General features: G+C 36.3%; 1 protein-coding gene across 1 annotated transcript; it reads left to right on the top strand.

Moving 5' to 3' along the window:
- Positions 1-166: 166 nt before the first annotated feature.
- Positions 167-16633, top strand: LOC132139881 (phosphatidate cytidylyltransferase 2-like). The gene is made up of 13 exons (XM_059548554.1): positions 167-333; positions 4798-4937; positions 5177-5273; positions 10021-10118; positions 11876-12015; positions 13074-13132; positions 13287-13369; positions 13508-13595; positions 14192-14260; positions 14452-14604; positions 14901-15020; positions 15193-15296; positions 16008-16633. Exons 1-13 carry the CDS (start codon positions 268-270, stop codon positions 16138-16140), a joined length of 1350 nt encoding a protein of 449 aa, XP_059404537.1. The 5' UTR covers positions 167-267; the 3' UTR covers positions 16141-16633.
- The last annotated feature ends 1822 nt before the right edge of the window (positions 16634-18455 follow it).

Genomic DNA, 18455 nt, shown 5'->3' with positions numbered 1-18455 from the left:
AATTGTGCTTTAAAAATCTAAACGATTTAATTACTGTTGACAAAGTCCTTTTAATATATAGAAGTTCAGTAGTATCCATACCTGTCCATCCATCCATCCATCCATCTGACGTCTTCTCAGCACTGGCCACTAGATGGCTCTCTCTTGGCGCACGCATGCGCAGTCGCTCCCTTTCCCGTCCTAATAACAACAATCATTATAAACGAACAGTAACCCCAGAAGATTGCTGCTTCATCGGGCCTTTATTTTCAACAAACCAAGCCAATCATGACAGAATTACGACACCGAGCAGGGACGGAAAAAGAGCTGCAGCGTCAAAACTCGGAGGATAAGGTACCGAATAAAGAAAGAGATGTGGAGAGATGCATGTTGTTATGGCTATCATTTGAGCTACATGCTGTCATATATGTAGAGAGAGAGAGAAAAAAATCGACTATAGGCCGTTGTGTTTCCCGCGTGCAAGTGTCTTGTCACAGAACGAAAGCAGTTTTAATGCTTTGGGTTGATAAAAGATATAACTGTATCGTTCATGAGTGTGTAATACAGTAGATTAGAGCTCGTGATGAGAGTCAGAGCATCATCAGGGGTCTGATGTTCTTCCTGAACTTCTCATGTACTGAAGGTTTTCTGACTGTCCAAAAAAAAAAAACCCTATAAGGTCCCAGTGTATTTCTTGCAGTTGCCATGTTGCTGAAATGAAGTTAAGCTGCATGAACAATCCCTGCTCTGTTCAGTTCAGGACAGTGATGTACAAGTCTTCTGGATGAGCTGTGCTTTCTGCAGAGTTAGACAGTGTTTGGAGTGCATGGACTGATCTCCATGCTGTGTAGAAATAAAGGTAAAAAACATGGAGACTGAGAGAGACATGGGCGGATGGGTGAGTCAACATTGTGTAAAGTGTCTTGACCTGTAGGCATGGTCTCAAACCTGATCGAGAGATCACAGTATAAGTTAATAGAAATTATTTGTGAATAATTTAGGAATTTGTTCTCTTCTGTATTTGTCCTCCTTTTTTGAGCATCAAATGGCAGATTTTGTCAGTAGTATGTGATAATGTTATTGAAAGGACCACAGTCTAAGGAATTGTTGGGTAAACTAAACTGTCTAGTGTGCAGCCTTTATATACTCGGTCAATAGTTCTTGAGAATTTTTTTTGTAATTCGTTTTTTTTTTATGTTGTATTATTGTCATAAATGTATTTTAAATGAAGAATTAAGCACAACAGCCTCTTCCATCTTTAGTGCTGCCAACATCTTGGAGTGATGAATGAATAAGCCAAGTGTGTGTAATTGTAGCTGTGCTTGCTAGTGCCATGACAGGGTCTATATTATACTAAATAGATTCATTTTTCATATGAAACACCGAGACCTAATACTTGATCATGCAAATGAAACATTGTGCTGCCTTCATTCGCATATCAACTCTCAGGCAAATGGACTAAATGTGGTCATGGTCTGACTCTAACCATTTTTTTTTTTTACAATAAGTATTTGTCTATTTGTTTTTAAAAGTCAGTATGGACGTTTCCAACTCACTTTGCTTTCATAATCTGACATTTTAGAGCAAAATTGAATTTTCGGTATAGGTTTTGTTATTTTTGTCCGTTCCTAATCGATTGAATCAAAAAAGACATTGCATTATCAGATTTGTTTTTTCATCATTGTTTTACCATTAACAAAGTAGTGTCATCATTTACTCATCCTCATTTTGCTCCAAACTTGTATGACTCTCTTTCTCCTGTGGAAGGAGATATTTTGAAGAGGGTTGGTAACCAAACAGTGGATTTTTAACCCTTTTCTCAAGCTTTCAAACAGATTTGTATTTGAGTTGCTGTGAGAGTTTTTTTAGAGAGAATTTTAAGAATTCATTCAAGAGGCAAGAGAGAGCCTGCTGAGTTTATTACATTAAACTAGTTTATTACATTGTAATGAAACAGAGAAAGACACTTTGTCCATGTTGAGTTTAGAATGAAGTACACTACATGGCCAATTGTATGTAGACAACTCACCCATATGTGCTTGTTTAACATGGGCATTGATAGTTAATTTGCGGCTGTAACAGCTTCCCTCTTGCCGTTTCAGTCTGTATCAAATTCAGGTCTGGTATTTATTTATGCAGACTAGTCAGATTATTTGACATTTATCTACATTTACAAGCTTTTATCCAAAGTGGCTTCCAAATGAGTAATAGAACAAGCAATTTATCATAAGGAGGCAATAACATGTGAAGTGCTAGTAAAACAAAGTTTCAAACATTGTCTTACAAACTACAAGAAGGAGGGATATGGAAGCAAACTTCTTTTTCTATGTCAGCACGATACCATGGAAGAGATGAGTTTTAAGTTGTGTTTTGAATGTTGTCAGGGACCCATCTGTCCACGTAGGGTTAGGGTTAAGGTTAGGTAAATTCCTGTACCGGATAAGGTTAGGTAAATTCTTCCACAGCAGACCAAATCATTTTACAATGATATAGCCACGTTGAAAGTCACTGAGCTCTTTAGTACACCAAATTCTACTGTAAATGTTTGTCTCGGGAGCTTGTGTGGCTGTATGCTTGATTTCATGCACCTGCAAAACAAGAATGTAGCTGAAATTAGCAGAAAATTATCTGCCTTTTCTCAATCACTGACGAACAACAGACCAGAAGTCATTCATTTTCAATAAAGAGTAGTGTGGGAGCTGTGTGGAGTTATGAATTTTCATATGTAATTTGGAAATAATTTGGATTTCTGATCTTCAATAGTGTTGAAATATTTGTAATTAGTGAAGCACTTTAATCAATTAATCAAATGCTATTGTCACACGTATCTTGTCAGTAAAGCTGGTTCCATAATCAGTAGTAAATCTCCATCACGTGCTTTCAGATAGAGCAGCATTTACTACACAGAGCCGTAGTTCACTGACAAGGTACGCAAAACTGCGTTCATAATCGCAGACTGATTTAATTGCGCAATTATGAAATCAAAGAAATCGTTCTGCAATTATGAAAGCTGTTTGCGTAGCTTGTCAGTGAACTAACGCGCTGTGTGGTAGTCTAAATGCTGCTTCATCTGAAAGCACGTGAAAATACCACATTTAATAACATTTACTCCAAACTCACTTCATAAAGTCAGTTGAGTGATTGAAAGAAATCCGTCTGTGAGATAATGTGGCTTCTTACACAGAATAAGGCACGCAACATATTTCATAATATTTTAAGCAGTGATAGCATAATAAACATTATAACAAGACAAACTTAAAGTAGTTAAAATCTTCTGTTTATTCAGCAACCGCTATAGGGATTTCTTGGATTTCTTCTGTGGGGTGTATTTGGAGTTTCTGCGCGAGAGCACCCTCTGGCCTTCGGTTGGAGATTTACAGCTGATCACAGATCCGTGCTTCCCTGGCAAGATGCGCATGACAATCGCAACTTTTGCCTAATCGCGATTATGATTTAATTTCTGTCATTCATGCAGCCCCAACTAAAATGTTATTCTTTAAACACACTTTTTGTAAAATGGGTGGTTATGAAAAATAGTTGTTTTATAATTGCTAAATGTTGATTAGCCTTAGAAAACCTGCTATGTTTTTCTTTCAGGTGTATTGACAGTCATTTGTTTTATGCAGATATATTCATGCATTCGTTATTCTTAAAAGTTCACTGCTTCTGCCAATAGGGGAAAATGTGACGATCATATACGAATTGCTCTGCCTGAACATCAACTTATCAGACATTACATTTTTTATGAATGTGACAAATTTAACACACGCATACATCAGTCATCTCTTTTGTAGACTGTCACTGATGTTGTGTTTGTCTGGGAATTCCACATTTCCAGATGGCTAACTCTGCTGTCCGCCAGTTTCGTCGAAGTGTTGCTCATACTCTGAGATGGGTATGGGTCAGATCTGGCAGAAAGACTGAAAATGTCTCTCTTAGGAAGAGTGGGATTCCTGATAAGCTATTTGCAGTCGGCGGAGCATTTGAGAGACTGGGGAGGAGGTGGGCTGGATGAGGGAGGGTATTTTTAACTCTGGCATCTTAAATAACAGGATGTAGTCCATCTCCATGGAAACCCTGGATCATTCTGTAGTTCTTGCTTTCAGATGAGTGTCAGCCTTAAATATACGTTAGCTTGAGGGTGCTCTTCGTAATCAGATCCAAATTATTTATGTCAAATGGGTAGAAAGAGGTTTCTGGAACAGTCTTAACAACTGGACCAGCTGGTGCAGACCCATCTGAGGATGACAGTGTGTTGCTGTAGGGATGAAGACAGGTTGTATGTAATTGTGCAACAGGCTACTTAGACATGCAGGCCTGTTAGATACAGATGGTCCAAGGCTGCATTTATCTGCTCAGAATTACAGGAAAAGCAGTAATATTGTGAAATATTAAAGCAATTTAAAATAAGCACTTTCTAGTTTAGAGGTTTAAAATGTAATTTATTTCTGTGATGCAAAGCTGAATTTTTAGCAGCCATTACTCCAGTCTTCAGTGTCACATGATCCTTCAGAAATCATTCTGATATGCTCAGTGGTGAAGACAGTTGTGCTGCATAATATTATCTGTAATTTTTTTTCTGGATATTTTGATGAAAAGTAAAGCATTTTCTTTATCAACAATTTATTTATTTTCTGTCACTTTTGATAATTGTATTGCATCCCTACTGAAAATAAATGTATTATATCTTGTTTGAAAAACTTACTGATCCGAAACTGTGAAACAGTAGTTTATATAGTATCCACTATCCAGAAATATTTGCAAACAAGCAAATATGAGTTTTGATAGATTAATTTATATTTCTGTATTTGTCTTCAGGGCTCTGAGACGGAAGGCAAGGAGAAAGATGGAGCCTCGGATAATGAGACTAAGTCAGACTCTGGGGTTCCTGAGGTTCCCGTTTCTGCCGATGATACACCAGAGGTTCTCAACAAAGCCCTCTCGGGCCTTTCCTCACGGTAAACACCTCTAAATCAACAATTAAAATGACTCATAGTAAAGTAGAACACACTTGCATGTGACGTGATATAAAAAGTGTGTTTAAAGCATCCCACTCCAGAGCAGATTATTGGCATTTTGTTGTAAACAACACATGATTCTTTCAATAAAAAGGCCACCGGAGCTTTTAGTCCTTGCATTAGAAAGATTATATTTCCACCCAATATGCTTTGCGTTAATGTGTTTGTCTCTTCTGCAGATGGAAGAACTGGTGGGTGAGGGGCATCCTCACTCTGGCTATGATCTCTTTTTTCTTTATCATTATTTATCTTGGTCCGATGGTGCTGATGATGATTGTGAGTATGTTCTTATCCTGTTGTTGTAAACACCGAGGGACATTTTTACTTAAGACTTAAAAAACAGGCTGCTCCGATTTAGGGATGGGCGTTTTCCACAAATATCACATTCGAATATTTGAGCTCACAAAAAACGAATATTCGAATATTCGTTTATTAAATTAAGTTTAATGAGTCAGACGTTATTTTTCAGCAACATTTGTTTTCGTCATTTTGAACAAGCTTACAATAAGCTTGAACATTACACATCGTGTTTTGTAGCTGAAAACCTTTAACAATGCGTGCAAACAAACACAAGTACAGATTAAAAGCAAAAAAAAAAAAGTGAACAAAGAAAAAACGTAAAGCAGCCTGCAGCAATTAGGCTATTGTACAGAATGTAGCTTACACTTAACTTTTAAACTGTCAGCAAATCTTTTTTTCTTTTTTTCTATTGTTTCAAATGTTCTTGTTAAGAAATACGGGCATGTAAACATGATCGGAGGAAAGTCGGCTCCTTAGTCTGTTAACAATAAGGCCAGCCGCGGAGAAAACGCGCTCTGACGGCACAGACGTTGGCGGGACTCACAAATAACGGTGTGCTAAGCGAATACGTTTTGTGAAGCGCTTCGTGTTTTCGTTTCACCACTGAATGGGATCCTCATCTGGTGGAATACATGGCTCCAGCAAGAACTGTTCCAACTCGTCTCGGCTGGACTCTCTGTAATCATCGCTGAAGAACTGGCTCAACCTTTTCCGACGAGTGGGCATTGCATCCTCCTCATCGTTGGTGGCGGCGGCTGCATCCGCACCACTCGCATCAAGGACAATGTTCTGATAATGTTCAAAAAAGTTTTTTTTTTTTTCTTACTTCTCTCATGTTTTCATCAAGAAACCTGAGATGTTTGTGCCGAGGGTCTAGGGCGGATGCGAGAAGAGGAGTTTTCACTGCATTCTCCAAGTTAGCTGTGTTTATTCGTTGCTTGAGAGATGCTGCAACAATGTTCTTGGATCACTTTCTGTGATTCTCCACGGCATATTTGAAGTACTGTAGAAGGCCGCAGCTCTTAGGGGGGCGTTCACATATCGCGTCTTTTGCATGCTCAAGTTCGTTATTTCCAATGTAGGCACGCGGTATGCGCGCTCATAATGGAAGCGACGCGGTCGCGATGCGCACGCGGTGCGTCGCGGTCCCGTTATTTCCAGGCGCGTCCGCACAGCATCGAGTTAAAAACATCTCAACTTTTCAGAATGCCGCAAGCAAACCGCGGGTCATGTGACAAGAACTAAACATTCAGCTTCATCCTTTCCTGTAACAACGTTGAAAGCTCAGCCAAGATGAAGGAACAGCTGATCATAGCTGTATATGGATTGCCATTTTGAAATAAATTTAGTAGCAGAGCTACTGAAAGCGATTTTTTTTTGTGCTGCAAATCCATTTATCCTTTGCTGAAATTTCCGCGTCTTCATGGCGAGAACGCGTCGCCTCAGGAGCACTTCTGCCCGAGCGCTTTGGAAAGAAGGAGAAAGCGGAGCGCATAGCCTTTTCCACGCCTTATTAGGCGCGATATGTGAATGGCCCCTTAATCATTCATTAATTATTTTTTGCTTGCATACACCTTCAAATATGCCGTGGAGAATCACAGAAAGTGACCAAAATAGGTTATATTGTGAACTATTTTTTTTTTTTTTTTTGCGAAATTCGAATATCATTTTTATTTATCGAATAATTAGAGCAGAACGAATATTCGAATGTTCGACTATCCGTGCACATCCCTACTCCGATTCCATATTTTTTCGACAAAACATCTGGTTTTGAAGCTTCCAAATGGAACGTCCAACATTTGGTTTTTATTTTCTTTTTAACTTATTTGACTATTTTTACTTATTTATGTCTACAGTATCAGCCACCTGCTTGTGTGGATGTTAAATTAGTCCAATCTCTTGTTTGTTTTGGTGGCATTTGCACTTTCTTCAGTGTGATGAGCATGACACAGACACAGACAAGAGTAAATGAAGTGCATGGTGAATATGCAATCAGAGAGACATTTGTAATAGAATATAGGGAGCATCTTAAGAGTTGTCTTGAGGTGTGATGGTAATTTCTAAAATCAACACTGTGAATGTTTGGTGTGTCATGGCCTTACAGATTTAATGACATTGATGGGAAATAAAGGAGAGTGCCAGATTCCAAGTTATGGAAACATCTAGTTACAACTACAGATAAATATTTTCCATCAAAGAATCATAAACCAATTAATGTTGAGATATTTTTTCTTTGCTGTTTTAAAACATGACAGATGAGTACTGATGTTTTTTTATTCTTTTAATATTATTAAAACATTATTACTCAGCTGAGCTGCTGAATTGAGGTGTCTTTGAGCAGGCCTGCAGATATATTTGTGAGACCTCAATTTAGACTCTGAATAAACACTGTCCACTTTGTTCCATAATCTGGTTATTTTCGATATAATAGCCTGTTATAATGTTCATGTTAACAACTGCTAACAGTATTAATCTATACTATTATGTATAAATATATGGATAAAATGCACTCAAATTAATATTTTTTTTTTCAGTGTTGTGTTGTTATGCCTAAGTGAATTCAGGCTTCACATTGTTTTAATCAATAGTATAAAATATGCACAATTATTAATTTCGAGGTGAGTAATTGACAATAAAGCTGAATAGTTGGGACCTCAATGGGGATGTAACGATTCACTTAACTCACGATTTGATTCACTATATGATTTTATTTAAGACAAATTATAAATGGAAAGTTGTCCTTTTATTTTTGCTTTGACAAAATGCTGCACATTTCTATGTGAAACAGAAATATGTCAAATAACAAGACTAACTTGAAATTTTAAAACAAACCCCAAATCTGATCAAACAAATAAGACAAAAAATCTCTTCATATAAATAAAGGCTTTGCCTTTAGAGGCAACCACTGCATTTGAATCACAATTAAAACAAAGATGCTGTATACATGCAGCATGATTTAAAAAAAAAGAAGCTAAGATTGTATGATTTGCAATTTTAAACAAAAACAGAAAGGTTTGTCTTTAGTTGTGTGAAACTATACTATATAAAACATCTGCACGAAACAAAAACTGCAGATGGACTAAATGAAAATGCAAATTCACTCTCTGACAGCAGATGGTCGCTTATAGAACAGCAGCGATACAGTGTTTTCTTGGTTAAAGCTGTAAACAAAGCAGAGCTGCAATTATACTTTAATATGTTTTATACAGAGACGAGATGAAAAGAAAATATCATCTAAAATTTTCTAAAGACAGTCAGATCACCTCCCAGATCACCAGAAGTTTGGTAATTCAACTAAAAATGCTAAAAAATAAAATTAAATAGAAATTTTAGATGAAAAATTTTAGTGTAAATTAGAAATGTTGCCATGGCAACTTACTGAAATAAGTCCTAAATTTACTCATACTAAAACTGAAATAAAAATGTTTTAAAGCTATATGGAAACATCACAAAATTACAAAAACTTTAACTAAAATTAAACTACTAATAAATACAATAATAATATATAAATAATAGTAAAATAATGCTGCTGTGTTTACGAGCTCTTGGTGCATGAAGAAGATCTGTAAAGTTGCAAAGACTAAAGTGTCAAATCCAAAGAGATATTCTTTATCAAAATGAAGACACATCCAGGTCCTCCTAAAACGTCTCGTTTCTAACACGCCCCAATATCTCTACGTCACTATGTGGGAAGATTTGCATAACACCGCCCAAATGTTCACGCAAAGATTATAATCAGTAATTATCTTCCCATTAGATGCAACAACTGCCTCGATTGTAATGGGTTTTATTATTTTTGTCCTGTCATGGCGGTGTTCTGACTGGGACAACGACAACAGTTTATGTTGAGGGGCGTAACATTTCCGTCAGACGCTTGAAACATATGATGTTTTAGTAACAAGATTCGGGAGGAGCGCGTCAGATACTTAGCCTAATCAACACAGGTGGACCACAATCAAGTAATCCGTACCATAGTATAAATATCGCTGACTTACCTCTATCCATTGACGGTTTATCAGCATCCCTCCTCCACCCCATTTCCTCACTTCGAGTTCACTTTATAAATAGAAAGGGAAGGGGAGGTACTCTAGGTTTGGGGCCATTCCCGAGCTCAGAGCCCTTCCCCAGACAGCACACCAAATATGCATACCATACCTCAGCTAATTATATGTAAGCGTGAACTCGTGAATTGGCCAATCGCAATGCACTGGATAGCAGGCCAATCAGAGCACAACTCGCTTTTCAGAACAGTGAGCTTTGTAAAAATCGATGCGTTGCAGAAGGTGGGGCATAGAGTAGAAACAATAATGTACATTATGTGGAAAATAATGTTTCATTACACCAAATAATGTTCCTTTTAGGAACATGATATGACCCCTTTAAATTTCACCATTATATTAGCAGCAGGTGGCGTTGCATAATCTAAAATCCCAAAACAGATGGAAGAGTTTACAAAATGTATTATTCAGATTTAACAAACAATACATTTCCATAATGGTAAATAATTTTTAATACTGTCCGATAACCAATATGGTCCTGATATATCATGCCATGTAGGACAATAACAAAAGATGTAATGAGCTTTATTGACTGCCAGTTAGAGCAGCAAATGCAAAGGATGAACTTTTGCTTTCGAAAGCAACTAGAAATAGCACATCAGAGTAGAACTGGTAGGTTGCCTGTTATTTTTTATTTTTTATTGTTGTCTGTGTGTCTTCCACAGGTGCTGTGCGTTCAGATCAAGTGCTTCCATGAGATCATCACAATTGGTTACAGCGTGTATCACTCTTACCACCTGCCATGGTTCAGAACACTAAGCTGGTGAGACTTGTGACACGCAGCTGCCACCTTCATTTTCACGCTTCATTGTCTCTCCCTCTCTCCCTTTTCTCATTATCTGTCACCCCAGATCTCTCTGTCTTTCTCTCTCCCACTGTGTACTGCCTATAATTAGATGGCATCATCATTATCATTACTTTCATCTTATCATAATATGGCTGTCCTGATGTCTTACAAGTTCTTTCATTTTCGGTGTAAAAATGTGTAAATACTGCACTTGTTTATTCATCCAGCCATACATGCTATCACCAGCTGTATAGAGGTATGGAAAATCACTCTGGTTTAGACCACAGTCAAACTGTAGTGTAGTTTGTTTTAAATGTTGAAGGAAAGATTCACCAAGTTTTATTAACATCAAAATCCAACTGAATGCCTTTTGAAGTTTTATAATTCAGTGCTGATTTTAGGGATGTCAATTTTCGATCATTCCCATGAACGATCTTCATTTAAATATAAAAATCAATTAATAATTTAATTGTTAACCTTAACACATTGTCTATATCACGCCTCAACAGCTTGAGGCTGTTTACACTGGTCGAGACAAAACCACCGTTGCAATCATTTGAGTAGCCTGTGAGCCCATACATTTAAATTAATACAACTTTGTGTTATGTTTTTCTGGTTATTTATTTATTATTTCTTTTCCAAATCCTCACCATCTAACCCTCTTATTTCGCAGGTTTATTTTCTTGTTATTTACTTTTAATCCTTGTTAGTGTTGTTAAAAAACAAATTAGACAATATCGGTTTTACTTGCCAAAATGACAAAGACCGCCTAAACTAACCTAATTATGTTATGGAAATCTCATGGGTTTAAGGCTTTATCTCTCGTCTCATTTAATTTCAACACAGTTTGTGCTTGTTAAACGAGGCACGTCAAGTTTATTTTTACAGAGATCGACATGACGTGGGGGGAAATGAAAGCTTTCGTTAAGAATCAAGAATTAATTCCTACGACTTATGACTTGGTTACTAAATTTCTATTGCTTTCCATGTTTATGGACTTTGTGTAGTTTCTATTTTAATGAACTTTTAAAGTTCACCATCAATAGCTTTAATCGATTACATCTCTTAATGACAAATAATCGATCGTCAATTAATCATTGACATCCCTATTAATTTGAAATATTTGGAAAATCTGGCAAAAATCAGGTCTCATGATGCCAAATGTTAGTGTTAATTTGTAGTAATTAATCTGAGTAACAGATCCTCTTCTGAATACATTTAAGGTTTTTCTGTGTATCTATTGAAAAAAATGTCATATTTCACCTCCAAAATAAGAAAAGACTTTAAATAAATTTTATAAACAACATCAGCTTATATTTCAGACAATAAAAAAAAAATCATAACATTTTCATCATAATTTAAGCAATTTATCTCCAATTCCCATTACTAAAAGACACAAAAGCATTTTAAAATAATAATTTTTAAAATGCACCAAAATACAATGGATTCACTTTGGGAAAATCTATTTATTTATTTATTTATCTATCAGTTTATTTAAATAATATATATTTACCTTTATTACATTGGATTCCTGAGAATTGAAGGAGGGATGCATGTCTAATTTGTATTAAATAATGTTGCCATGCAAAAACAAACAAACAAAAAATTTTTTCATAATTACTTTGACAACCATAAGAAACATTTTGATTAATGCGTGTATATGAAAGGCCTTTGTCAAAGTAATGTCTGACTGCTAATAGTAAAGTGTTTTTTTTTTTTTTTTTTTTTGTCAGGTACTTCCTGTTGTGTGTAAACTACTTCTTCTATGGTGAAACAGTGACTGATTATTTCTTCACACTGGTGCAGAGGGAGGAGCCTCTACGCATCCTCAGCAAATACCACCGCTTCATTTCCTTTGCCTTGTACCTCACAGGTTAGAACCTTCTCTTTCCAACAAGTGTGATACTTCATTTGATTATTGATGTCCCAAGGCCTTTGGGAACTTTTATAATTAATAGTTCTCACAGTTACTGCTCAGTCCAACAGCTCAATCACTTTTCCACACAGGTTGTTAAAGGGAAAGTCAAATGCAGTATTCAAGAAGTGTTTTGTGTTTTATGTTAAGTTGAAATGCAGGCATAATGATTTGAGGTTTTTTGGGGTGTTGGTTTTTCATAAGCGAGTTAATGTCATCCAGGATGTGGTTAGGCTCTGCCTGTCTGTGCACCCCTCGCTCGTTTTCTCTTTCAAAAAGATGCAACACAGCAGATTTCATCATAAGCTAAACGAGAAGCAACAAGTTATAATTTTTTTTTCTTATTATTAAAAAAAATAAAAATTAAACGATGCTTATCGAAGCAAGAAGTACAAAAAAAGACAAACTGTCACACACCAAGCTACAATATGTAACGAAATAGTGTGAATCATATGTGGTTCAAGAGTAAGAAATAACGACAGAGTTCCCTGCTATATGAGTACTTTATTGATTACCTGTATTTGTAATAAAAATTATTCTAACCTGGAATTTCATTCATTATCTGCGTAGCATGGCTAGCTGTATACATTACGATTATATACGTATTATGACTGAGCTGGAATGTAAACAGGTCTTTTTAAAATGTAGATCAGTGTTCTATTTTTATAAAGTGCAACGATAACATTTATTGGTGTAAAGTGAAACAAGATCATCAGTTATAAACAATATCATCAGTACATCATGTGTTGTCACTTTGTTAGGCAAACTGTTAAAAAAGGTATAAAGCTTCCATATCCTGCAGATTATGTAGTTTCAGATAATCTTTTCAGTGTGCTTGGTTTGTACTAAATTTGCTTGGACGGGTTTTTTTGGCCACTGGCTGGTTCTTGTCAAACAGGATATAATTAGTGACACCGTGTGACTGGCCTAAAATAGTCCCATAGACATGTAGGGTTGGCATTGGTGGAACTTTGTGTTACTAGATGTGAGTGTATGTGTTCGTGTGTCTTTTCCAGGGTTCTGCATGTTTGTCCTGAGCCTGGTGAAAAAACACTATCGCCTGCAATTCTACATGGTTAGTGAGTTTGCTAAAGTTGTGTTTATTTTTCTGCCATTAATCATGTTGCACACAGACCTACAATGTTTCTTTTCCTTATCATAGCACTGCCTTTAGTCCCAGATTTGAAGTGAATAGAGCTATTCATACCATTCTTTTCTTCTTTCCCCAGTTCGGCTGGACTCATGTGACCCTGCTGATTGTGGTGACTCAGTCCCACTTAATAATTCATAACCTGTTTGAGGGGATGATCTGGTAAAATCAAAACCCATATGACATTTAGACATTTCAATTTTACAATCCATTGTCAGTCAAGAATATTAGATACAGTACAGTTGGTTTTCTGGTGTGGGTGATCTGTTTATATAAGATAATCTGTTTCTGTGTGTGCAGGTTTATTGTGCCCATTTCCTGTGTTATCTGTAATGACATTATGGCTTACATGTTTGGTTTCTTTTTCGGTCGCACCCCTCTCATCAAGGTTTGTGTTTTTAACACCCAAGTTAAATAGTATTTAAAAATCTAATATTGTTATATCAAAATTTAATAAAATGACTGTATAATATTTGAACTCCCGTTCAGTAGAGGCTTTAACGTTTTTTTGAAAGAACTCACCAAGGATGCATTTATTTGATCAAAAATATAGTAAAAACAGTAATATTGTAAAATATTGTTTCCTATTTTGAAATATTATAAAATGTAATTTATTCCTAGTGGCAAAAATTAATTTTCAGCCATTACTCAAGTCTTAATTGTCACATGATCTTATACTAACAGGCTGATTTGGTGCTCAAAAATATATTATACAATTGTGCATTGCACTTTTTTACAAGCTTCTTTGATGTTTGAGAATTAATAACAGGATTTATTTGAAATAGATTTGTAAAAACCTAATGAACTTTTTTTGTGTGAAATATTTTGATTGAATAGTGTCTTCTTTTTTATTTAGAATAAATACCAGTTGCTTTTGTCTTATGCAGTAACATTCATACTTTGAGTGTGACTTAACTATCTAAATACTTTCTGTGTTATGTGTATTTTTAGTACAGTTCTCTGACTGCTGATTTTTCTCTGCAGTTGTCTCCTAAGAAGACATGGGAGGGGTTTATTGGTGGCTTCTTCGCCACAATTGTTTTTGGAATCCTAGTGAGTAATAATAACCCACTTCCTGTTCTTCGTCTGGTCTTCTCTGATTGTTTTTATATAGATTTGGAAACTTTGGTGATGTAAGAATAAGAAATGCTTTGATTGACACCTTGGAAGGGGCTGATTAGTTCTTTTCTAAATGTATTTGATGTGTTTGAACAATAACAAATCCCATTTCGTCCCCTCTCCAGCTGTCCTATGTGATGTCAGGTTACCGTTACTTTGTGTGTCCTGTGGAGTTTAACAATGACTCCAACCGTTTCACAGTGGACTGTGAGCCGTCTGATCTCTTCCAGCTTCAGGACTATGGCCTGCCGCCAGTTCTGCAGTCCATCACGGGCTGGGTAAAACACACACACTCACACGTACACAGTCTGTCGGACACTTACATCCCATGTCTCTCACTCGGTCTGTCCACTTCTCCTCTCTTTGTCTTGTTTCTTTTTTTTTCTCTGTCCTTTTTGCCTGTGGTTACCAGTTGCTCAGACACAGCCATCTGCTCACTTTCCACTCAATGTGAATCTGTCACAGCTCTACTTGACTTGAAAGCAGAATCCCTTAAATGTAACATCTTTTGAAATTGTATACAAATAAAGACAGTGTCTTACACATTTCCTTCTCTCTCCCATTTTCCTTTTAGACCACAGTAAAGTTGTACCCATTCCAGATCCATAGCATTGCCCTGTCTGCCTTTGCCTCCATCATGGGACCTTTTGGAGGCTTTTTTGCCAGCGGCTTCAAAAGGGCCTTTAAAATTAAGGTGGGTGCAATTTGAGCACCCACAGATCATACAGATCTGAAAAAATAATAGCAATGCAATAACAGTAAAAGATACATTTAGATGTCGCACAAGGCTTTAGTGTACCTGAGGAGTTTCCTGTCCTGTGTTTTACACTCTGGTCATACGGTCTCTCTGATGTCCATCACTGCAGGACTTTGCGAACACCATTCCAGGACATGGAGGAATCATGGACCGTTTTGACTGTCAGTACCTTATGGCCACATTTGTAAATGTTTACATCGCCAGCTTTATCAGGTAAGATTGTTATTACTGAATTTCTGGTACAGTTGTATGTGGATTTTAATTGACTTTTGACCAATTACATACAGAACCAATCCAAAGTTCAGGGTGGGTAAAAGTCTGTTTACTCTTTGCATATATTAGAAAATGTAATTTTCTCCTGTGATGACGAAGCTGAATTTTCAGCAGCCATTACTCCAGTGTCACATGAACCTTCAGAAATCATTATATAAAAATGCTGATTTGGTTCTCGGGTAACATTGTTGAATGATTTAATGCATCCTTGCTGAAAGTAGAGCTAAAAGTATTCACTTCTAAAAGTATTCACTTTTTAAGTAAGAAAAAATCTTACTCACCCTAAACTGAATGCATATGATTTTTTAAATTTGTAATTGATATTATTACTCATTATGCACTGACTGAAACGAATTTAGACATTCTGGAATTAAATAACTTGGATAACATTATATAACTGATTTTTGTCCCAGGCAACCTGGCCTATGCTCATTATATCAGCATTTCAGATACACTGACATGTCCTTTTGTCTATTTATTAATTTATATACTTATTTATTGTGATATTTTCTAAAATCTATTTATCTATTTTTGTATGTTTAAATGTTTTATATTCATTTGTTTGGTCTAGTTTTGGATCAGTGTAATATTAATCATGTGAGTATATCTTAAGCTTAAAAAAAATGTGTTTTGACATTTCTTTTCTTTTAGAGGCCCAAACCCCTCTAAAGTCATCCAGCAGCTTCTTGCTTTGAGACCAGACCAACAGCTCCACATCTTTAACTCGCTCAAGGCTCATCTGACAGAGAAAGGCCTGCTCCCTGCCCTGGAAGAAGCAGCCTAGCTTTTCAGACCATCCCAGGGACATCCCAACGGAGTGGGCTGAGAAAGCAACGGAAGCAGATCCAGGCGGTGATGGAAGTGGGAGATGAGATGAAGAACATAAGAAGGGAAACAACGGAAAACTGAACCACAACCTAGGGTCATTCCATTTTCAGTGTGTGTGTGAGAAAGCGTGAGTGAGTGTGTGTGTGTACCTCTGTGTTTTTGCTTATTTAATTTTTTGTGAATGTTTGTTTTATGTTTTATCTCTTACACCGTAAAAAATATTATTTTAATATAACATTGACTGTGTTGTTACAGTTCTTTGTGAGTTGAGCTGTACAATTCCACTCGTGTACAAATGTTCTGTACCTATTAATTGCCTGGATATTTTATAGTGTTTCTTATGTTTCATTTTGTTTTAATGCACTGCTCATCATACTGTCATTTCAACCTCAGGCTAGCCTTTGTTTATTTTTTGCTAACAGGTTTCCATACCCCATCATAGTTCAAAATGATTGTATTTTCACTGCAGAGTACCGTAATTCATCGGTTTCCCTGGTCTTGGGTTTTGACATTTTTCTAACATTATATTTACAGTAAGAGAATAATGGTCATTGATATCAAATCTGCTCTTCAGCCCAATAGGCAGTGACCGTTACAGTTCAGCTGCGAGACTTTATGTATACTGTAGCTCCTGGAGCTAAGGAAAAGATTCAGATGTCATTATTCAATGTTTGAGAGGAAGTTAAGGCCTCATCAGATTATAATTATTTGGCTTTAATGTTTGTTACAAAGAAACATGTAAGACCAACAAATATGAAGTAACTTTAATTATATTGTTAACAGTTCATAAGAATTAGCACTGAAAAATACCATTTGGAGACACTGACAAACATTTGTCACACTGAATGTTAAATGTTTTAAGAATTACTGTTCGTGGTCTAAATCATAATTTTATCATTTCTAGTTTTATTTTAATGTTCTATTGTCACTAAGCAGTTACAAGCTAATCTTAGTCAAGCTGCGGGTGTTGTTTTTGTGTGTGTTTGTGAACTCTTACATACTAAATGGTTAATGATCAGGCTGGGCCATCTTCACTGCATGAGACCACGTCCACCATGTCTCATTTTATAATTCTATTTCATCTGTTTTGTTTTTACCATCGCCTGCTGTGTAAACTCTAACAAAAAAGGGTCAGAACTATTGTGTGTTTCGCGTAAGGTGTTTTGTTTCCCTCTTATACGTGATGTCATTAACACACGTGCCATATACATTATTTATTTTAACCTGAATGGGTGCCATCGAGCAGCTTTAAAAGAGTAGTGCACAGTAGTGTTATACAGTAAGCTGTATGAGGACGTAATGGCTCAGGATAGTCTGTACATAAAGTCCACTGCCATTCATCAATAAAGAAACATGAGCACATACTTTCAGACCTGTGTGTATTGACATGACTGATAAACTATTGATGGGCGAGTCATATCTTGGTTTTCAGTTCAAATTTATTTTTCTTTTAATGACCACAGGTCTTGAAAGATATATAGGTAGCTTATTACCTGAGTTATGTTCATTTTTGTTTTGCTTTTGTTCATTTACATGATTTAGATGGACAGCTCAAGCCAAATAGCTTAAGTATGGCACACAGAGCAGTGACGTAACAATAATAAACACTGCGTCACACTGCTGAAGAGTTATGACCATAAATTTGTGTGCACATTTTGAAGCCCCTCCGTATTTTCTCCATCCACCATCAATGCATGTTTTGTAATGTATTAATTTATTTTTTTCAACTAGTAAACAAACACATTATCTTCATCTGTTAAGTGGTGCTGATTGTTTTTTGTTTTAGTTATTCATTATGATTTTGTGTTAAGTCAGTACAATCTGCTTATTTTATATAGAGAATTACATTATATTAGAATATAAGATTATATAGTATATGTTTGACGTAGAGATGATTCTATTCTTATTTTTTTCCTCTAAGCCAGTCTGTGCTCTGTGTATGTATTAGGCCCCTGTGCTGAAACATTCCCGTACTGTACAAATTTCAGATGTTGGCAGAGCAATTTCAAAGTTTTACAGTCAACAGAGAGTTACAGAGTCACTGATGTCAGGAGGGTGAGCAGAGACATAATGCGTTTGAGTGTGGTGACCGTAAACATTTATAAAGAGACACATTTGTCTTAAATAAAGTCTTAAATGCATGCTAAAATATCTAGCTCTTGTTTCTGTGATAGTAGGCCTACGTTGCATGCTGGAGTAAAACACTTAGCAGATCTTCAGACTCTTGCGCGTGCCATTCATAGCCACTAGTGGGCACCAAACCATCTGTGT

The sequence above is a fragment of the Carassius carassius genome, chromosome 4 (assembly GCF_963082965.1).
Source record: "Carassius carassius chromosome 4, fCarCar2.1, whole genome shotgun sequence".
Classification (NCBI taxonomy): domain Eukaryota; kingdom Metazoa; phylum Chordata; class Actinopteri; order Cypriniformes; family Cyprinidae; genus Carassius; species Carassius carassius.
This window is presented reverse-complemented; position numbering and strand designations above follow the sequence as displayed.